Here is a 24,670-nt window from a genome sequence, read left to right on the forward strand (position 1 = left end):
AAGTTAACAAGATGAGAGGGGGGGGGGGGTGAATCATACAAACTTAATCTTCCATAAAAACAACAGATTCAACCTCGATAACATATACTTTAGTAACCTAACCAAAACTGCTAAACATGCAAACTTAAAAGCATATAAACATCATAACACTCATAACACCAGATTTAATGTGGAAACCCAAATAGGGAAAAACCACTATGGAATTTTGGACCCACTAAGAATTATACTCTTCTAGAGTATGCTCGGTTAAAAGCAAATCCTATTAAAGATTACAAACACATTTCTAGATGTGACCCGGTTAAGGGATTTCCCTCAGATCTATTAGGATCTTCACCTTGTTAGAAGTGACCTTGTTAAAGGATTTCAAACACTCAATCAGAATGTCACCTTGCTAGAGGGTTTTACATTTAAGACTATTAAGTCCACTTGGTTAAGAGATTTTTTGTCACTTAACAAAATAACAGTAATAAAAATCTATTTGCAACTTCACATCTAAAAATTCTAAAGCAGATTCTTATTTACTCAATACAATATAGGACTTATCTTGTCCATCTGCTGGGCTCTATACTCTATTATTCAAACAGGTCTTCAAGCTTCTGTGCTCGGTAATCATTATGTAGCATCCCTATGCATACACTTTCTCGCATTCATTGTTTATCAACAGTTCCTTATTTATAAACAATTTGCCAACCGCTTAATCTCCCTGATCACATCCCATGATCAATCATAGCCATCAGATCTTCAAAATTGACTAGGTTCAATGAATCCTTCAATCTGAAAATGTTTTACCCCACCTTGGAACTTGCATACATTTCTTGGAACTTGTGCTAGTGTATTGTGGTTCAATCTGAGCTGTAGATCTTCCTGTCGATTTTCCTTTGCCATAGATTCTTTAACAAACTTCATTCACGACATACCAATCATTTAATCAATTCCAGCTCATCAGCTTCCTTCATTAAATAATGCTTATATTCATTTAATGCATTCTGTTATTACTCGGTTGCAACTCGGTAAATACTAGACTTCACTCAGTAGACATTCCGCCTTCATTAACTGATAGCGATAACCTTAGGGTTTACCGACGAGGTTCTTTGCTCGGTAACATAGTATAGTATTAACCTTACAATCAATAACATATGTATGATATCAAAACAATCTAAACATCATGATCTCATCATTGTCTAACTTGGTAATAGTTTCCCATTGAATACTTATTCCTCCCCTTATTCATCACATTCTTTCTGTATCTTTTACCGACATCTTTATACTCATCAAATCATACTTCTTAAGATATGGCAACATCATACTAAATTAAAATATCAATTACTTGACATCAATGACAAAATAATAATATTAAGACAGTAAACATCCTTAATTAGTTATATCCATAATCATCAACAACCTTCTCAATATCCTTATTGAAATGCCAACAATCTCCCCCTTTGGCATTGATGGCAAAACCAATTGATTTGACCTAATTGATTCGGATTGTAGTGAGATTCATGCTGAAATGCTCTCCCCCTATCATCAGTCTTCTCCCCCATACATTAGTCTTCTCCAGTCTTCTCGCCCTTTGACAACAATGCCAAAAAGTAAATAACTAAAACATAATTTGTTCCTGTATGAAGTGATTTCCTGCTATTATGTGTCAACTTAGTCTCGGTCAAAGCATTTTGTCTTCAATTCCTGTTCCCTGTTTATGTTTCCTGTACACCTTTAGAAAACATCCTAAAGTGTGTAAATTAGCATCAACTCCTAAAAGATATTCTGTAGAGTCATCGAATTGATTCTTTCACCGAACTCAGTCAGTGAGTAGAAGATAGGGGTAGGACCCCTAACTTACTTCTGAGATACTCAAAAGTGTCCCTTGGTAGTGGCTTGGTGAAGATATCTGCTATTTGTTCCTTTGTGCTAACATACTCCAACACCACTTCCTTCTCTTGAGCTTCTTCTCTAAGATAATGATATTTGATAGAGATGTGCTTTGTCTTAGAGTGCATAACAAGATTCTTTGAAATGTTAATGGCACTAGTATTGTCATAGAATATAGTTACTGGCTCGGTAACTTTCTCATTTATACCTTCCAACAGTTGTTTGATCCATGCTATGTTGGTACAATTCAATGTTGCAGCAACGTATTCAGCTTCTATTGTTGACTATGAAACAAATCCTTGTTTCTTGCTAGGCCAACTCACTAGTCTTTCTCCTAAAAAGAAAGCTCCTCCACTTGTACTTTTCCTGTCATCAATGTTGCCTGCCCAATCAGCATTAGTATAAAATTTTAAATCAAAGTCATTTCCTTTCTGATATACTAAGCCATAATCCTCAGCGCCTTTCAAGTATCTGAAAATTCTCTTGATTGCTATCATGTGTGTTTCCTTGGGATCTACAGAGAATCTTGCAACTATACCTACTACATGTGTTATGTCTGGTCTGTTGTGAACAACATATTGTAGCTTTCCAATCATGGATCGGTAAACTGTCTCATCAACAGATGCAGATTCATCATTCTTTGATAATTTACAGTTGGTAGTAATAGGAGTACTTACTGGTTTTGAATCCTCCATTCCAAATTTCTTCAAGATTTCCTTTATGTACTTGGATTGAGTAATGAAAATCTCATTTTTTATTTGCAGTATCTGTAAACCTATAAAATACTTTATCTCACTGATTAATGACATCTCAAATTCTTTGCTCATTTCATTTCCAAAGTTATTGCATAAAGAGTCATTTCCACAAAATATAATATCATCAACAAATATGGCTGAGATCAGTATTCCATTTTCATCATTCTTCATGTACATATTGTTGTTTTCACTTGTTCTTATAAAACCAATCTTGATTAAATAAGAGTGCAATCTTTCATACCATGCTCTAGGTGCTTGTTTCAGACCATATAAGGCTTTGTTCAATTTACATACCTGATCTTTATTCTTGTCTTCAACAAATCCTTCAGGTTGTTCAATAAAAACTTCTTCTTCTAATATACCATTCAGAAATGCAGATTTGACATCCATTTGATATACCTTAAAATTCTTGTAAGAAACATATGTCAACAATGTTCTTACTCCTTCAAGTCTAGCCATAGGTACAAACGTTTCACCATAATCAATTCCTTCTTCTTGAGCATAACCTTTGCAAACTAGTCTTTCTTTATTTTGAATGACCTCACCTTTTTCATTCAGCTTGTTTCTGAAAATCCACTTTGTACCGATTACATTTTTGTCCTTCGGTCTTGGGGCTAGTGTCCATGTGTCATTCTTCTTGATTTGATCAATCTCTTCTGTCATAGCATTTATCCAATCTTCACTGTTAAATGCCTCTTTCACTATCCTCAGTTCAAATTCAGATATCAGACATGTGTTCTGTCTCAGTTTGTTCCTTGTCATCATTGGATCATCCTTATCTCCTATAATCTGACTTGATGCATGATGTCTTCTGACATACTTGGCTAATACAGGCTCGGTAGGCTCTGTATGATCTTCTTCATCACTCGGTAACTGAATATTCTCTTCATTTCCTTCTATAGTTTTCTTGGTAGGACTTGTCAGTTGAACATAGACAAATTCATCATAATCTTCTGGTTCCTTGGAATTTCCTTCATCATTTCTTTCTACAAATTCATCAATTTTCACATTTGCACTTTCTACTATTTTGTTAGATGATTTGATCAGACATTTAAATGCTTTACTTCTAGAAGAATAACCAAGAAATGTTCCTTCTTCACTTTTCTGATCAAACTTGCCATTTCTATCATCTTTGTGTACATAGCATCTACTTCCAAAGATTTTGAAATAACTTACATTAGGTTTCTTATCATACCAAATTTCATATGGTGTCTTCAAAGTTCCTTTCTTCAGTTGTACTCGGTTAAGGGTGTAAACTGTTGTGCTTATTGCTTCTCTCCAAAATGTTTGTGGCACTTTCTTTTCAATCATCAAGGTTCTGGCACAATCCACAATAGATCTGTTTCTTCTCTCAGCTATTCCATTTTATTGTGGAGTTCTCGGTGTAGAGACTTGTCTTTTTATACCATGATCATTGCAAAATAAGTTGAACTCATCAAATGTGAACTCTCCTCCTCTATCTGATCTATAAGACATTTCATTTTGAACTCTTGCCTTGTACCATTTAAATATTTGAAAAGCTTCTGATTTTTCCTTTAAAAACATAACTGACATCATCCTTGAATAATCATCCACAAATAATATGAAATATTTGTCACCATAATAACTTTGAACTTTCATAGGACCACAAAGATCAGTGTGCACAAAATCTAAAATTCCCTTAGAAGTGTAGGACTTACTTGTAAAGCTTGATCTTGTCATCTTACCCATCTGGCATCCTCGACACATAGCATTCTTAGGTTTTTCAAGACTCGGTAGACCTCTTACTTGGTGCTTCTTACTTATCTTGATCATATTATCAAAATTTACATGACAAAACCTTTTATGCCATAACCAGGTATCATCTATCTTTGCATATAGACACTTATTTCGAGTTGAGTCAAGATGAAATGTATTACCTTTTGTTTGTGTCCCGGTAGCAGCTAACTTTCCATTCTTGTGATGAACTTTGACAATTCCTTTCTGAAATTCTATTCAGTAACCTGTGTTGTTTAGTTGTGCTACACTCAACAAATTGTATTTCAATCCTTCAACCCAATAAACATCATTACATTTAGCATTGTCAAGAAGTGTTATGGATCCTTTACCTTTTACTAGACATGGTGCATCATTACCAAATCTTACATAGCCTCCATCATAATCTTCTAACATAACAAACTTGTGTTTATCACCTGTCATGTGATGTGAGCATCCATTATCTATGATCCAAGAATCATTAGTATTTTTCTGAGATATTAGGGATTTTTCTTCACACCTTTCTTCATCTGATCCATCTTTGATAGCCACATAAACTGCTTCCCTTGTATTAGTTTCATCTGATTTATCATTATTGGATTCCTCATCAGCTATTAGGCATGACTTTCTATCTCTTCTTTTGAAGTCTCGGTATCCTTTGTAATGATTATCTTTCTGTCTATTTTCTTGGTAATCTCTCTTTTCAGTAGAATCTTTGTCAAGACAATTAGAAGCCATATGTCCTATCTTATCACAATTTAAACATTTCAAAGGTAGTTTTCCTTTATACTTACCTTTGCCTCTCGGTAACCTTCTGGCTAATAGTGCTTCAAACTCTTCTTGCTTTCTGATTTCCTCATATAGTTTGTGTACTTCTTCCATGTTTTTATGAAATCTTTCACTTGCTCCACTGTGATCTCCTTCAGAATACTTACTCATTCTATCATTGTAATCATTAGATTTACCAAGATGAAAAGAACTGAATGCAGATTCAACTTTATTTACCAATGACCCACTATTATCAAAGTTACTTAACTCAAATGCATGTAGCTTACAAGTAGTAGCATCTAAAGAAACTGGCATATTGGGTACAGACCTTAATTCATTGATTGCAGAGACTCAAATTGCATAAGCTATTAGAAGGGTTCTTAACAACTTACTTGTTATATCCTTTTCTTCAATAGTTCCACTTGCTCCTTTGATTTGATTGACAATCTCCTTTAGTCTTGTACTATAGTGGGTTATGTTCTCACCTTCATTCATTCTCATGGATTCAAGTTTTCCTATTAGACTGTCCACTTTTGCTTTTTGAACATGTTCATCACCACCATGCACAGATATGAGCTTGTCCCACATTGCCTTTGCATCATTGCAGCCTTCTAGATCATTAAACTCTGAGTCAGTCAATGTAGATTTTATTTCAATCATTGCTTGGATATGTTCTTGCTGTGCTTTTATCTCTTCCATTGTCAATGGATAGGTGCTCAATGTAATGAAATCATTCTCCAGATAATATACAACATATTCTCCAACTCTTGATAGGTGTAGCTTCACCCTTTTCTGCCATGTAGAGAAACTTGACTTGTTTAGCTTTGGTGCATCCCTCTTATACATCTTTGGATCTTTTACTCAAGTACCTTCAAACTTTTTCTTCCAGAGTCCAAAGCTCTGATACTAATTGATAGTTCTGATACTTAATGTTAAGTACAGATGCCAAGTTAACAAGATGAGAGGGGGGGTGAATCATACAAACTTAATCTTCCATAAAAACAACAGATTCAACCTCGGTAACATATACTTTAGTAACATAACCACAACAGCTAAACATACAAACTTAAAAGCATATAAACATCATAACACTCATAACACCAGATTTAATGTGGAAACCCAAATAGGGAAAAACCACTGTGGGATTTTGGACCCACTAAGAAATATACTCTTCTAGAGTATGCTCGGTTAAAAGCAAATCCTATTAAAGATTACAAACACATTGCTAGATGTGACCCAGTTAAGGGATTTCCCTTAGATCTGTTAGGATCTTCACCTTGTTAGAAGTGACCTTGTTAAAGGATTTCAAACACTCAATCAAAATGTCACCTTGCTAGAGGGTTTTACAAATAAGACTGTTAAGTCCACTCGGTTAAGATATTTTCTATCACTTCACAAAATAACAGTAATAAAAATCTATCTACAACTTCACATCAAAAAATGCTAAAGAAAATTCTTATTTGTTCAATACAATATAGGACTTATGTTGTCCATCTCCTGGGCTCTATACTCTGTTATTCAAACAAGTCTTCAAGCTTCTATGCTCGGTAATCATTATGTAACATCCCTATGCATACGCTTGCCTGCATTCATTGTTTATCAATAGTTCCTTATTTATAAACAATTTTTCAACCACTCAATCTCCTTGATCACATTTCCCATGATCAATCATAGCCATCAGATCTTCAAACTTGACCAGGTTCAATGAATCCTTTGATCTAAAAATGTTTTACCCCGCTTTGGAACTTGCATACATTTCTTGGAACTTGTGCTAGGGTATTGCAGTTCAATCTGAGTTGTAGATCTTCCTGCCGATTTTCCTTTGCCATAGATTCTTTAACAAACTTCATTCATGACATACCAATCATTTAATCAATTCCAGCTCATCAGCTTCCTTCATTAAACAATGCTTATATTCATTTAATGCATTCTGTTATTACTCGGTTGCAACTCGGTAAATACTAGACTTCACTCAGTAGACATTCCACCTTCATTAACCGATAGCAATAACCTTAGGGTTTATCGACTAGGTTCCTTAGGGTTTACCAACTAGGTTCTTTGCTCGGTAACATAGTATAGTATTAACCTTACAATCAGTAACATATGTATGATATCAAAACAATCTAAACATCATGATCTCATCATTGTCTAACTCGATAATAGTTGCCCATTGAATAACTTATTCCTCCCCTTATTCATCACATTGTTTCTATATCTTTTATCAACATCTTTATACTCATCAAATCATACTTCTTAAGATATGCCAACATTATACTGAATTAGAAAATCAATTACTTGACATCAATGAAAAAATAATAATATTAAGATAGTAAACATCCTTAATCAGTTATATCCATAATCATCAACAACCTTCTCAATATCCTTATTGAAATGCCAACAATCCCCCTTTGTCTGTTATAATGCCAACACCTATCCCTCACTTCATCTTCCTTTCTATCTCCCCATCTCTCCTCACCCCTCTTTATCTCTCTCTCTCTCTCTCTCTCTCTCTCTCATACATAGACACACACATCTTCTCCCTCCCTCCTCTTCTTCCTCTTCCTCTATATCTCCCCATCCCTCCTTACCCCCATATCTCTCTCTATCACACACACACACACACACACACACACACACATATCTTCTTCCTCCCTTCCCTTCTTTGTCTCCATCTCTATTTTCCCATTCTAAATCTAACTCTCTCTCTCTCTCTCTCTCTCTCTCTCTCTCTCTCTCTCTCTCACTCACTGACTCACACACACACACACACACACACATCTTCTCCCTCCCTCCTATCCTTCTCCCTCTCTGTCTACCCATTCTTTTTCTCTCTCTCCCCCTCTCACTCTCTTACACACATCTTCTCCCTCCCTCTCTCTCTCTCTCTCTCCCCTCTCTCTCTCTCTCTCTCTCTCTCTGTGTCTCTCTCATACACACACACACACAATCTCCCTCCTTCCCCTTAGTCCTCTCTCTCTCTTCCTACCCCTCCCTCTCTCTCTCTCTCTCTCTCTCTCTCTCTCTCTCTCTCTCTCTCTCTCTCTCTCTCTCTCTCTCTCACTCACTGACTCACACACACACACACACACACACACACATCTTCTCCCTCCCTCCTATCCTTCTCCCTCTCTGTCTACCCATTCTTTCTCTCTCTCTCCCCCTCTCACTCTCTTACACACATCTTCTCTCTCTCTCTCTCTCTCTCTCTCTCTCTCTCTCTCTCTCTCTCTCTCTCTCTCTCTCTCTCTATGTGTGTGTGTCTCTCTCATACACACACACACACAATCTCCCTCCTTCCCCTTAGTCCTCTCTCTCTCTTCCTACCCCTCCCTTCCTTTCCCTTTATATCTCCATGTCCCTCCTCTCTCTCTCTCTCTCTCTCTCTCTCACACACACACACACACACACACACACACACCATCTCCCTCCCTCCCCTTCTTCCCATCCCTCTCTTCCTCCCCCTCATTCCTCTCCCTCTCTATCTACCCATCCCTTGAATCCTTGCAAATATCAGCCTTAATCCTTGCCCACTCAATCCTATCCCTTGAATCCATCTACATAGATCAAGATCTAAACTTGGCATCATGTGAAAAGTGTCCCTAGTGTCCTCTTGCTTGCACATGTGTGAGCTTGAAAGGCTAATTGATTTAGTGGGATGAGATTAGACATAATTAAATCACTATAAATTTATTTAATTAATGGCGAAGGATAAAGATGCAGTTTAAACTTAATTAAATAAATAAATATCTATATAATTAAGGATGAGGGGTAAATATAAAGGATTAATTAATAAATAATTAATATTTATTTAATTGGCTAGAATGGGATAAGGTCAAGTGTGGTCAAGTATGGACACATTTAGGTGTCTACATTTTGTCCCTCTTTGATGTAGCATCAAGAAATGATGTCATATCAAAGAAGACTAAAATATAATGGGTAAAAAGGGATAAGGACTAGTAGCATGATACCCCAATCACTAATAGGATGAGGAAGGATGATGAGAAGATAGTGGTACGCCCCCTTGATAGGACATGCAATTTCTAAGAACACATGTGTTCTCTTGAAATGGATAAGAGGACTATAGGATTAAGGATGTGTGAAAAGGATGTATAAATAATAGAGGAGAATTATGTTGTGGTGGTATGAGCAACCTAGGTTTGATATTGTACTTGACATTATGCACCAAGGTATGAGGAATCAACATTTTTTGTAGTTATTTGTGATGTTTTTGAGTTAGAGCATATAAGAGTGTTCCATTTTTGGGGAAAATTAAAAATATTAAAAATAAATACACCCATAATTACTTAGATTTTACTAAAGGTGCATTTGATCGATCCACCTTCAACCAAATAGATACAAAACACACATGACATCAGGTAACACACAATGGTAATAAGGGGTTTGATTAAATCTCCCTTAGAAAACTATATAGAGTGTGGGGGTAGTGTTTGAAATTTGAAATGGTTATTATATATATTAGATTTAATACTAAATAATAATTGACAAAATTAAATTTCCCTAAAATCAAAGTAAAATTATGACAACATAAATTTAATGGTCTTCAAAGGAAAAAAATGATAGTATTGTAATATCTATATATATAGATGATAAAATGATTGAAATGACCAAACACACACACACACACACACACACACACACACACACACACACACACACATCCATATACATATGCATATATGTATATAAAGGCATTGGGATGCATGATCTAATATTACAAGTGTCTTAGAAAGCCTTAGTGATTTAGAGACTTGACTCTACATGTAGTAGTGGTGTCAAAATAAATCAACTTGATGAGGGAGAGGTGACACCTGAATATCGTTAATCAAGGGGTTGATTGAGGTATAGGTGGCATGTTCTCCAATAAGTCACGAAGATGACACATGTGCTCAACTATTTCCTAATTTATATAAGTGAAACAATATTAATTACCTAAGTAAGCTCAGTATAAGGTGCAATAAATAAATAATTACACCAACAATCAAAGGGGTTTGGTCAAATCACATTAGACTAAACCTATTGATGTGCTTGTTCTAAAATAATAGTAACTCAATTTCAATAAATAGATAAAAGTAAATATATCATGATGAGAATATAGATCTAAATTTTTGTTAATATCAATTAAAAAATTAATAATAAGAAAAATATTATAAAAATCCTCATTAAATATTAGAGTTAATAATTTAATCCTAATAAAAGTTCGAATAATTTTATTTGTAATAAAAATGAAAAATATGTATAAGACATCACAACTAACTGAAATAATTAATAAGACAAAAAAAAGCTCTAAGTGATTCTTATAATATCACTTAGAGAAGCAATAATATAAAATAGATTATCAACCAAAAAATATATATTAATATATTTAAAATTATTTTCTTTCCATACCCATATGACAGACGTTACCTATTTAAATAGGAAATATTATATATTATTTTCTTCCAGACAACTATCTATGACTATATATTATATAGTACTCATGACATATCCATCTATGACTATATGAAGGCAATGCCTCCTTACACCACTATTTTTTTCCTTTTCCATACTCATATAAAAGACTCTGTCTCTTTACACTATGATATTATGCATTATTTTCTTACACATAATCTATCTATAATACCCTTATTTCATACAAACAATCTATCTAAATTACCCATGACATATCTATCTATGACCATATGAAGGCAATGCCTCTCTACACTACTATTTATTATTTTCTGAGTGACAATATATTCAGAAGACCTACGGCATATCCATCTAGGACTCTAATGTATATTACTCGCCATTTCTTTTTCAGGCAAAGGACTCCAAACTCTCCCCAGAATCCAACAGCAAAGCTTGCCATCCAACTTACATACCAATACCATGGGATTTCTTCTTCCTCTTCCTCCTCTTCATCTTCGGAAACCGGTGGCATACCTGCAGATGAGTTGTCATCACAACTGCATGATCTCTTGTCAACTGGAAACCCACACAGACCAGGGTTTCCTGAAAAGTAAGTAGAATTAAATGTGGAGAACTGAGACCCTGATGGGATTGTTCCACAGAGCATGTTGTTGGACACAATGAAGCAACTCAAAAAGGAAAGTGGTACCATCTGACCTGGGATTCTTCCACGCAATTTATTATTAGAAAGATCCAATGATTCTAACTGCTCTAACAAGCCAAAACTTACTGGAATCTCTCCTGTAAGACTATTACCTGACAAATTCAGGACATGTAAATGCTTAAGGTTGCCAATTTCTGAAGGGATGTCACCTGAAAGCTGATTTGAAGAAAGATCAATGGATGTTATAAGTAAGATTACAGGATACCCATAGACTAGGTTCAATCTTTTGTTAGTCAAAATGATCTCTTCCTTAAAATAATATGAACGACCACGAGAGGACCGACGACCATTTAAGACTGCTGATCCTCCCGCTTCTCCATCCATCATACCTGTCAACTTCCCCAACTCTGGTGGGATAGCACCAGTCAAATTATTGTGGGAGATATCTAAGACATGGAGAGTTGAAAGATTGCCTAATGCATGTGGTATCCACCCGTGGAATTTGTTTGACCTTAAAACAAGTATCATCAAGTCAGAAAGCTGTCCTAACCAAAGAGGTATGTTCCCAGACAAGGAGTTATTTGCCACATCCAAAGTCTGCAATTTCCAACAGTTTTGGACATCAGATGGCAAGTTCCCCTTAAGCATGTTGTCACTGAGATGAAGCTTTTCGAGTTGGCGTAGCCTTCCTATCTTAGATGGAATCTCCCCACTTAATTTATTGTTTGCCAGATTTAGTTTTTTCAAAGCTGTGCAGTTGGTGAGGCTTGATGGTATTTTACCTTCAAAGTTGTTACCTGATAGATCCAAATCCCGTAGCTTTTGCAGAAAACCGATGGAAGTAGGAATATCACCTCTTAAATCATTTTCAGAGTATAAGAAGAACTCAATGTTAGGAAGAAGCGAACCAATCTCCACTGGGATAAAGCCGGTGAATCTATTCTGGGACAAGTCCAACAATTCCAAATCTGATGCAGGCACAGAAGGAATCGGAAGAGAACCAGTCAACATATTATGATCCAAATATATCTCCTCATGGTAACTTATATCAAAGCTGGAAGGGAGTTCACCTTGCAAGTTATTATGGGACAGGAAAATAACTGCCAAATTTGGAAGGTCCCCAAGCCAAGCTGGAATGTTTCCAAAAAGACTGTTGTTGCCGAGATCCAAAATTTGCAGCCTAAATTGTGTTGACAGGAATGCCGGAATGAGACCCCCAATATCACAAGAACTCAATTGCAAATTTTTAAACTGCATTGGAGGTATCCATTCGGGCTCAATATGAACAGTCAATTTATTTTCGGAGAGCTTGAGGTCAACAAGCCTGGTAGCATTTTCAAAGAAATGAAGAGAAATCGAGCCTTCTAAATTGTTGTTAGCGAGATCAATGCTAGAAAGTCGGCTAAGATATCCAAGAGAATTGGGAATGCTACCGTTAAGCTGATTGTGGTCTACATAAAGCACTTCCAAAGAGGAAATCCCACCCAACTCAGAAGGCACATTGCCGATCAGCAGATTATAAGAGAGTCTGAGATAAACCAAGGCTGAAAGCAATCCAACTGAAGCTGGAATTTGTCCATTCAATGAGTTGGCTTCAAGAGCAAGGCATTGAAGGGCAGACAGATTTCCAATGCAAGGTGGCAAACTTCCTGTAACATTAGAGAAAGATAGAGTAAATCTGGTAAGCTGGGGCCACGCTTCACATGTCAATATTTGTCTTATATTTCCAGTTATTTTGTTGTCGACCAACTTAATCTCTTTCAGATGAGGCAAACGGGAAAGACTTGAAGGGAATGGCCCCGTCAGGTCACAGAGGTCAAAGTGAATGGATACTAAACCAGTCATATTTCCCAGCCATGTGGGCAACCTGGAAGTAAACTCGTTCCAGCCAAGATGGAGATGGGAGAGCGAGGTGAGGTTTCGTAAAGCATTGGGGATGTGCCCCGACAGAGAACAGTCTTTGAGGTTGAGGTGGTGAAGGCTATGGAGCCTAGAAAGTGGTGCTTCTAATTGCTTCCCCGTCATGTTCAGTTCGACCCCTTGAAGTGACAAATGCTTTAACCCTCGCACATTCTCTGTCCACTTCAAACTGGGACTATAGACAGGTCCACAATCATACCAGCTATATGAAATCTCGTCCTCGAGGTAAATCTTTGTAGCAAGATCTATAACTTGCAGTTGGGAAAGATTTCCCAGACGCCACAGAATACTACCATCCAGATCAGCACCAGCACAAGACAAGTCGAGATAAGTCAAGTTGTGAAGGGAGGATATATGCTTTGAAATCTGGCCTTCAAAATAATTGAAGCTGAGATCGAGATGCTTCAGTTGGTGTAGACTAGAAAGCTCCGAATGTCGAAGACCAAGAAAACACATTTCATTAGAATAATGAGAAATCATTAGTTCAAAAACGAAAAAATGATGCTAATTAGAAGTGTTTTTACCTGCCGGTATAATGCCACTCAAGAAATTGGCGCTCAAATCCAAATGCTCCAGATACTTCAATTTTAACAGTGCTGGAGAAAGTATGCCAGTTGTCGGATATTTTTTATCGAGATTTATCGAATTTTCAGTGTCAATTGTCGGAGAATATTTATCGAGATTTATCGAATTTACTGAAAATTGAGAAAGATGAATTTTGATGACATGGGATGTCTCTCGGCTGCATTCAACCCCACGCCACTCACAACAATTAAGCCCAATCCATGAACTAAACCTAAGTGAAGGAGAAAGCAACGAGGGCATCTCTTTCCTCCCTTAAGCACACAACATTGCAGCTGATCGTCACCCAACACCATGTCAACGTAACAAAAAAACATAAGTCCCCCAAGTATCTCTCCATCTTAAAATTTCAGTTGTTTCACCTGCAATGACATGGATTAACATAGATTTGATTAAAGCTTTGAAAAATTCAACAAAATAGAAAATTCTATTTCTTTTCAAAGTTTGATTGATTCATTGCAACCACATGGACTAACATACTCAGAATTGGTAAAACTGATGCAGGAGCATCTGGTAAACAGGGCATGAACATATATCAATTGATAAAGAATTTTGTCAGATGTAGTTGCGACTGTCCGTGTTGACGTGGAAGCATAAATCGGCACGCAGACTGTTTGCCAAAATGTTTCATAAATTGCAGGGGTAGGAGGATATGTATAAATGGATTGGTTAAAAGGCTTAAGAAATGGATATGTAGAAGGAGAGGGGAGTTGGGCCTTCAGCCTGGAAGGCATCAAAATTTGAAGATTTCAAAAGAATGTAATTTGATTTCTTGTAGCATTCCTTGTGTTTAATTGAATGCGGAGAGTCTCTGCATGTGTGCATTTTTGTTAATGTTCTGTGTCGAATTGTAGATAAGAGGGGTTTCAAAAAATTAAAAACACATTCAAAAAATCAACCAAATAACAAAAAATATTAAAATGTAACTTACCTGAAGTTGAACCGAATTCGTATCCAAGGTTTGAGCAGGATAGGAGGAGGCATATGGTAATGAGATTATATGCGTAAAATTGAAATTGGCATTGTTGGGTTTGAATGGAAAACGAGGTTGGAAAGTGGGTGGAAGATGATTTATCACCCAAAACAGACGACAAGAAGTAAACGATGTGATGCGCACGGGCGAAGTCTACCGTCTTGAATTTAAATTTTTTGTTTATCAAATATGACTTTTCTAAACCAAATTTGCAATTAAATCATTAAATTTAATATACACAAATCGTTCTAAAGCCCTTTACTTATTGTGTTTGTTTTTTTACACATATTTTTAGGTGCCAACTTACGAGACTTATATTGTTCAAGGTACTTTTAAATATTTTCAACCTATCAAATATCAAAACTAGAATTTAGAAGAATGGTGACAAGGTTTGTATTCATATTAGAAGACAGTTGGATCAGATTAAGTATCAATTTCAGTTGGATCAGATTAAGTATCAATTTTTGCAGCTTCAGCAAGGAGATATCAAGTGTACCAAACAGTTGCACAAATTTTTCGTAGTTCAAGCTTGATGTATTATCCACAGAGTTGTAAATCTGCATTGTATGTTTGGGCAGCTCATTGTTTTTTCAGCCTGTAATGTTCCAACTGTTACTACAGCTTGTTCTTGTTTTGTTTAGTAGATATGTACTTTGTTATTGAGCTGATTGGTTCAGCTGTTTAGGTTTAGTTCCATTATTTTTTCTTAAGGCTGCCTTTCATTTTATTGTATTTCTTCTCAGTTTGTTCCATACAAAAAATTATTCTAATGATAGAGATATTCATTTTTCAAATTAAAGACAAAACCTTTTAAAAAATATTCACAAAGAAGATATATGCTATAATTATAGAGTTAATTACTTTTGTCTTCTACATATTTATGCTTTATAATTTAATATTTAATGTTCAATAACTCATGACAATATTCTATTGATATTATTAGTTCATTCTAAGGTAGAATACTTATGCATTCATTGTATTCAGTTTCTTTCATCACTTTAACTAATCGTCACATAGAATTAAAAATTTTGAAAAAAATTCTTATAGTTATATTTACTTTTTCATTTTAAATTATTGTAAAAATATTATTTATGCCTCATTCTATTAGTTTTTATTAGAAAGCTGTCAAGATAAAATTCAAAATTTTCTCTTTTAAAAAAATGATACATCTTAAAACATTTAATTCATTGAATCAAATCTGAATTGTATGAATGTCTTGAATGACATGATTATCATTGTATATGTCATATATATTGACTTTATTGTGTATTTTTTATTGATTGATTTTAGAAATGGCCATTTTCAAAAATTATTTATTATTCAAGTTTTATTAATTATTTTTGTAATGCTTTATATTTTGAGGTTAAATTGTCAACCTATTAATTTTTTGAATTGACAGTGAATAGTGTTATAGATATGACATGGTGGCAAAATAATTCAATTTGAAAGTTCTTTGTACCTACAATTTAACAATTTGCAATTATTTTGTTGATTTCAATTCAGTCACCATCTATGTATGATTTTTTTCATTTGATTATTTAGTATATTGATTTTTTTTGTCAACCCTATTAATTTTTTGAATGACAATTAATAGTGCTATAGATATGAGATTGTGGTAAAATAATTCAATTTGAAAGTTATTTCCACCTACAATTTAACAATTTCATTTATTTTGTTGATTTCAATTCATCCACCATCTATGTATGATTTTTTTCATTCGATCTTTTTAATATATTGATTTTTTGGGTAAATTTGAATTATATTAATCTATATTGAAAAGACATGTGAACATGAGATGCATTTGAGTCAAGTTCCCATAGCCCTAAATAGTAAATAAATTGTGCAATGACAATTAAAAATATGCCAAAAAAAAAGAAGTAATTTTATTGCACAATTAAAAATAAGCCAATAAAAAAAGAAGTAATTTTTGTTGAAATCATTAAAATATGTCCAAATATTAGAACTATAGAATTGCACATCACATTTTTTTAATTTTGTCATACTATAGGTCAACTAAAAAAATAAATTGCATCTAAGGGATGCATAAATAATCCTACCAATACCAATAAACTAATTTTATTCAAGCATTTAATATTGTTGATATTTGATTCAATAAAATATATGTATTAAAAATAATTTAAAAATCATGAAACATATATGACTCTTATATCACTTCAATCATATTCACATTAATAGAATATATGGTAATATCTTTCAAATTCATTGGCATTATATATAATTTTAATAGTATAGAATAAGGTGAAAATGTATGACGTATACTACATATTGAATATTTGAATGTGATAAGATTTGTCCACATTTTTTAGAACAAATGTGTGAATTTTATTGGATCTATCTACCCATGTACTTGTTCGCATTGAATAAGATGACATTTTTTCTAAATTCATTTCTTTGTTCCATCCAAGAAGATGCATATGTACTTGCTTGCATTGAATAAGATGCCATTTTTTTCTAAATTCATTTATTCATTCCATCCAAGAAGATGTATATGTACTTGTTTGCATTGAATAAGATGACATTTTTTCTAAATTCATTTCTTCGTTCCATCCAAGAAGATGCATATGTACTTGCTTGTATTGAATAAGATGACATGTTTTCTAAATTCATTTCTTCGTTCCATCCAAGAAGATGCATATGTACTTGCATGCATTGAATAAGATGACATTTTTTTTCTAAATTCATTTCTTTGTGCTATCCAAGAAGATGCATATGTAATTGCTTGCATTGAATAAGATGACATTTTTGCTAAATTCATTTCTTCGTTCCATCCAAGAAGATGCATATGTACTTGCTTGCATTGAATAAGATGTCATTTTTTCTAAATTCATTTCTTCTTCCATCCAAGAAAATGCATATCTTCTTAGATTTTTTTTATCGTACAACACCTTTTTTTAATTCTTTTATATTATTGATCAACTAAAAAAGTAAATTTCTTTTTTTATAAATTCTTCAATGACTAAGAAAATAAAAAATAATTTTTTGAAATCAATAAATATGTACAAATATTGAAACTATAAAATTAAATCTTTTTCTAATTCCCATACTATTGACCAACAAAAGAAATCTAATAGATAGGTAAATAATGCTGCCTTCAACAGAAACTAATAAAAAAAGTCTATGCAAATATTTGAAATAAGATATATACAATATTATCTAAAACAAAATCTAGAAAAGTCACAGACTAATGTCAAAAGTTTAATATATCAGCTGGTTAAACCTTACCATACGAAGCTTTAAAAGTGGAGAAATTTCTTTGGCTCCCGTCATATTCAGGTTAACCTGTTGAAGTGAGGAATACGTTAACAGACACAAATTTCGTGTCCATGGGTCCACAGTAGTAGGTGGGAAGATTCCTGAGCTGCCATTGAAAGGATAGTTTCCTACTCAAACCGTATCACAGGAAATAAAGATGCTGCATTATTTGTTTTCCTTTAGTCCTATAATTTGTTGAACTGTCCTAATTTTTTAAATTATCTTCTCTTTGTCATTAAAGTAAATTGCCTCGATGTCATTGTAAACTTCACATTCAAATGAGTTGTTTTTCAAATTCCATTATCTTAGTTGTGAAAAAAATAGATTTTTTCATTCCAATTTTCTCTTTGTCATTTTCCATCAACCTAGCTTACATTGAAAAGATATTAGTTAGTTTATAATTTAGTTATAAAACATTTTTTTTTCAAAGGGATATTTATTCTTATAGAAGATTTTGTTTGTGATCATAAGTGGGATTAAATTTACTTATGTAATATTTCATTTTTTTCGTTAATGTCTTTTTATACATAAAGTTGTATAATTTATCTTTAATAAAAATACTTGTTTCTTTACAATTATTAAGACATTCCTTTTAGAAGATGTTCCATTTATTCACCCATTGATGTTTTATTTCATCTAGAACTTATCTCTCATTTAAGATATATTTTAATGAAAATCCTAGCCTCTCTCTTTGATTACCTAGATGCCTTAGGGGATACACCACAACAATGGATCCAATAGAAAAAGTACTTGTTTTGGCTAAAAGAATATCATAAGGAATTGTAACATTTAATTTAAATTTTCTTATGATCATATATTGGTGGATTCTCTTTATTTTCTTGTATCTTAGGTTTGACTTTTTGCAAGCATCTAATTCACAACTATAAAAAGCCATTTATTACTAATATCCTAAATAGAACTTTTCTAGTTTTAAAATAAAATAGATAGTTCTATCTCTCTAATTTATCTTAAAGTGAGATCCACCCACATAAAATTCCATTCCTTCGATAAATTTTCTAGTTGAGTTTGTTTTTGAATGTTGAATTCAATCCCAAGGTATTTGTATTTTATTATTTCTATCGAGGAAGATTATGGTCTCAATTTTGTTATTGTTAACTTACAAATATTCCTCTTTACAAGAATTTTCAAGAGAAATTTAGTGCTCTTGTGGGATTTGAGTAGGCCTAGCAATAAAAATAAGATTGTCATCTTACATAATAAGCATCATAATAAACTCTCCCAAAAGAAGACCATACATACCTTAAAAATTTATCCATTCATCATTTTTTCCAATACATAACCTAAAAAGAGTTGAACATTTAAAGGGCATCCTTTCTTAACTTTAATATTTCTCCTAGCTTTTTTGAAAGGCCTTCTTGAGTGATAATTTTTGCTTCAACCTCTTAATCTAGAGCTTATGGATGGATTAGGATTCTAAATCTTTCATTTTACACCATAAAATATTCCTAGTAACTCTTTTAAAATATTTTTTGAAGTCAACAAAATAGTAATAAACTTCCTCTTTTCATCCTAAACGTTTTTAGATATGTGTCTCAAAGCAACTTTATGATCAATTGTTAAATGTTTTTTTTTTTAAAAGATGTTTTCCCTTTTTCTTCCATCCATTTTTTGACTTTATATTCAAGCATGCTACTACAAAAAATTTCAAGAAAATTTTCAACCATGATGATCATGTAGATTCAAAAGGATTTAATTATTTTCACTCTTAAAAAGAGGTGTAAAGAAGCTAGTTATATGGTCTGTTTGAAAACCATGTTGAACTATTTTGTTGAACATTCCTAATGTAAGGGGTCGAAGTTTTCATTCACTATTTTAGTTATTGTACCTATACTTCTATTGTGTCATGAGCATTTATTTAACTCATCATCATAGGAACACTCTTAACCTCTTATCAAATAAATAATTTTCTTATCATGTTGACCACATGGGTAGGACCTTAACATAGTAGTCCTAATAATTTATTTTTTTTATATTATTATTGGGATTTAAAGTGTATCAACCTTTCTATTTCTTATTACTACATTTAAATAATGACTATTTATTTTATGCATGTGTTCTATTTTTTTGCTCATCCTATTTTGTCATCTAGTGTGACATAGCATGGTGAGTTGTCATCATCTTTTTTATTAGTTAAGAAAGGAAGGTACCTAATCCCAAAATACAACACAAGAACCATGTTAAAAATAGTGAGCCAACTAGGTCTCACAACTATGCATAGAGAAACATAGAACCAATCTATTAGAATTGTAATATTTATCTATGAAGGTAGCCAACCAAAATCTAGAGGCCTAATGGAAAGCATGTAACAGAAAGAAAGAATCAATATGACAAGTGTACGCACCTAAAATTGTCTTGTCCTAATTAAATAAATATTTTTATTTAATTAATTATTTATCCTAAGTTTTCTATTAATTAAATAGATTTTTATTTATTTAATTAATTCACTAATCCTCTTCTATCTTTTTCCCATTTAAATAAATATTTTCATTTATTTAAATTATCCTTTCCCTAAATTAAATAAATACTTTATTTATTTAATTGGTCCCACAGTTTCCTTTATTAATTAAATAGATCTTCATTTATTTAGTTAATTCAATGGCTTTTTCCCTCCATGACACTTGTCATTCATGCCTTAATTTTCCTCTAACGACCCTCTTAATATTTTATCATTTTCTCAACCCATCCTTTACCCCTAGCCAACTATTTATCCTTTCACCTCTTAATCCTATCCCTCCATTTCTAAGGTGTCTTCTATATAAGGATTCCTTCATCCTTTCACAACCCTAATTAATGTGTCTATTCTAGCTCATGTGATCAATCAAGCAATCAATCACTCTACACAACGACAATCAGTTCTTTGTTGAGCTCTTGTGCACACATACAAAATCTGAAAGAAATCATATCAAACAAGATCAATGGAGATAGGAAACAATAGAGATCAAACCCTACTAAGTATGTGAATGGTATAATCATTTTATTTTGATGATTTGCATGTTTTAGATTTCTTCATTGGTGTACGGTGGATCGTAATTATAGAACTAGGGTTTTTATGTAGTTGGATCTTTGATGGTTTTACAATAGATTTTTATCATTTTATTTTCAATGTATACATTTTGGCATGCATGGTGGGACTCTAGTTCCTTTTTCTAACATTTTTTTGCATTTTTAAGTCTTTTTGTCAAGTTTCAAATCATATCAATGATGATTACAAGCCTAAATTGCATCTATGCATCATCCTGATGTGTTTGTGTTTTGTCTAATTTTTATTTTAAAAAAGATCACCAAAAATGTGTATGTGCATCATATCTCCACGTCAACAAGCTATATTTCCATGTCTATGTATTTTTTTTGCATCTGTGTTTTTGGGTCTAACAACATTTTGCATTTTATTTTTGTGTCTATGTTCGGTCCTATCACGTTTGTGTTGTACAGATTCATGTATTTGAGTTTGCATGCTATGTATGTGATAGCTATTTTTGCATATACAATCTATTTTGTCATGTATTTGTCCTTTGTGCTATTTTATAGGTTGCAAGTTTTAGTTTGGATTTTTCGATGTTTTTGTCAGGTAGAATAGTGTCTATGTTTTTGCATTTTGAGTTTTTTTTTTTTTCATTTAGGGTTAAATTTCTCATTTGATTTTCTTTTGTCCTAACATTTTGTGGCCTAACGAATGGTGCAACTATATCTATTGTTTTGTCAAAGGCCCCTTTTCACATTTAGTTTTGGGATTTCTAAAATAACCTAACAGTTTGCTTGTAAGTTGGGTTAATCATTGAAACTACTAATCATTTGCTTGCAAGATAATCTATTTGTTTGCTTGTCTTTTTATTTCTAGTTTAATTAGGGTCACACCATTTTCATTAGGAGGAAAAAATTAACTTTTCTTAAAGTTTCCTATGCCTTTGGCATGCTTTGTGTTTAGATTAGAACCCTAAGATGATAAAAAGGGTATCCTCTCCCCTCGCCTTCCATTAGATCTTGGGTGTTAGAGAAATTGGTATTTTCCCTTTAGAGGGCCTACCTCTCGAACAACCCTTAAGGCTAGGTGAGAGGGAATGACCCAAGAGATACTTTATTTTGGCCTGCTATATAAATAATTGTGGTTTTAGATGAAAGTCTCTTATTACCTGGTGCCAATGTGTTATACCAATGAATGTCTCCTCCAATATCCTTGTGATGTGTAAAACCTGAAAGGGCTAGGAGATCTCTTAATTGAGTGCATTGTTGCATGTATAGCCACTAGTATACCTTGAAACATTACTAGACACCTTAGATTAGTGACCCACCTTTTTTTGTTTGAACATCGTGATAATTTCAATGCAAGGGGATAGATGGTTTTCCTCCCAAGATACTCACCAGATGGATCCTATGAGATGAGGCAAAAATCCTTAGCTTAGCATAAGCTACTTGTAGCTTTCCAGGTAGAGGGTGATTGGGTCATCCTTCCAGTCCTAGAGGCCCCTACCTATCTTCTCAAGCAAGTGACAAATAGTGTATACACCCCCTAAGGTGTCCCTACATTTAAGTCGAAGGAGATTACAAGTTGTGGGTTGAATTTACCACCATGAGAACATGCCCTTAGGCTAAGAAGTGTCTGCAGTATTTTTTATAGTGTTTAGACTCATAAAAATTGGGCTAATTTGGCCTATTGAACATACATATTACGCTTAAATTTTGATGATAACACCTTTAGACATCATGTCATCTTGTGTGCTATGTTTTCTTACCATAAGACAATCAACATTAAGATCTGGTCACTTTCAATATTTATAAAATTTGGACAAAAATTAGAAATTTGCCAGAAATGCATCTATGGTAATTTCCAACACATATATGATCTCTCTAGTCTCGTTTGTGTTTATTTCCAACACGTATTTGATACATAAAACTACATTTGTGTGCCCTTTTAGCACCTATCTGTGTAGAATTGAGAAAACATAATCAATAGTAAAATTGCTTTTGTGCATCATTTTGTCACGTTTGTGACATATCTTGGCATGTATCTACAATCTATTATCGCGTATCTAAGAAAACATTAAAAATTGCATTACAACTATGAAAACACATATTTGGACTCTAAAACTACGTATAAGTGGAATTTTGATGTGTCTATGAACTCATATTGTGCCTATGTTTTGGGATCAAAAGAGCTTCTAAGGCTCCTTAGATAGGGCTTCATTTTAGCCAACCATCACTTGTCATGGCTTTTTCATACATTTTCAGTTAAGTTTAGGCATTATTTTCATCCCCCATACACCTTTTTCAACTAGAGTCAAAATGTTGTTTAGTGGTCCCATTGCTAGGTGGTTCCGGCATCATATCTATCATATTGGGTATCATTTGGCTATCTTTAGTTGAAATCAACTTACCTCATAAATAATCTATCATCTCTTTGGAAGCCACATCTTTCTTTAGATCACAACATTTATTTTGGACATTGCAAGACAACCCTAGATTCATTTTTCATTTCACAATCCTCTTGGTCTTCCATAGTCTCTCACATTTCTTCCATATTTCATTTTAGCAAAGGTTAGTTCATGGTTGAAACCTGTTCACAAAGGTCTAGAAGAGAAGTTAAAGAAGCTTTAAGATCTCTCAATATGAGTACATATGATGTTGATGGAGATAAATTTTACAAGCCACAAATCTTTGACAATCATAGTAACCCACTAGAAAATGACAATGACGATGACAATGAGTCCATTAGTGCCAAAGACATTCAAGATAATATATCCAATGTGCAATCTAATAGATTGGTTGAGGAAATCATGAAAACGGACCATCAATACCTCATACATTTTTTTATAGAAAGTGGTGCAAGACTACCCCATGACTTTGATATATCAAAAATTTTAGAAGAGCATCCCAAGCATGTCAATGCTAATAGTGGTGGTAATAGAAGAGAACGTATTGTGTCTAAGTCACCTTCATCCTTGTTGTGAAGTATCGACATAGCTAACACTCCTGCTTTACCAATAATGCAAGCAATGCTCGTGAACAAACCTGTTCTTGTCCTATCCTAGGGTGAAGGAATAACAATGCATATCCTCAACAACAAGAAAATACCCAAGCCATGATACAAGGAGACCACATGTTATATTTTGGGGCAATACCCAAGATCCTACCTACAATATCCCTTATCCCCATGGTTATGACACATACAATCGTCCCAAGCCTAACGCTCCTCAACATAATAATATACCAGGTGTCTCATACGATAAAACTTATGTAACTCCACCATATGAGCCTATATATGACCAATATCACCCTTACATGCACTATTTACCCCCTCGTCCACCCGGTGGCTCAATCATGTCTGTACCTCAAAGAGACAAGCCAACACCTAGAAATGGGTTACAACAACAAATCAAGGAATTGCAAAAGTAGATCACAAGTATGAAAACACCTACAAAGGACTACACAATCAATGACATATGTCCTTATCCATTTGATAAATGCATACCAATGCCTCATTTTCCTCCACTTTTTGTGACACCAAATTTTGATAAGTATAGAGGCACGAGAGATCCTAAAGCACATATAAGAGAATTTTTCATGGCTTGCATAGGGGTGGTGAGAGATAAATCATACTTGATGAGATTATTTCCACAAAGTTTAGGTGGACAAGCCATGAAATGGTTTTCATGCAACTTTCACCTAGGATTAGGTCATGGGGTGAATTGATAGAATCTTTTGTAC

The 24,670-nt window shown here is 33.7% G+C and overlaps 1 protein-coding gene across 1 annotated transcript; it reads right to left on the reverse strand.

The window, feature by feature from the left end:
• Window positions 1–10,860: 10,860 nt before the first annotated feature.
• LOC131857487 (LRR receptor-like serine/threonine-protein kinase GSO1) lies at window positions 10,861–13,575 on the reverse strand. The gene has a single exon (XM_059210138.1). The coding sequence runs from the start codon at window positions 13,573–13,575 to the stop codon at window positions 10,861–10,863; it is 2,715 nt and encodes a 904-aa protein (XP_059066121.1).
• Window positions 13,576–24,670: the final 11,095 nt, after the last annotated feature.

The sequence above is a fragment of the Cryptomeria japonica genome, chromosome 8, assembly GCF_030272615.1.
Source record: "Cryptomeria japonica chromosome 8, Sugi_1.0, whole genome shotgun sequence".
Lineage (NCBI taxonomy): Eukaryota > Viridiplantae > Streptophyta > Pinopsida > Cupressales > Cupressaceae > Cryptomeria > Cryptomeria japonica.

What these genes read in the sequence shown, in the direction of transcription:
- LOC131857487 (XM_059210138.1), bottom strand. Translation starts at nt 13,575, where the DNA reads ATGTGTTTTCTTGGTCTTCGACATTCGGAGCTTTCTAGTCTACACCAA.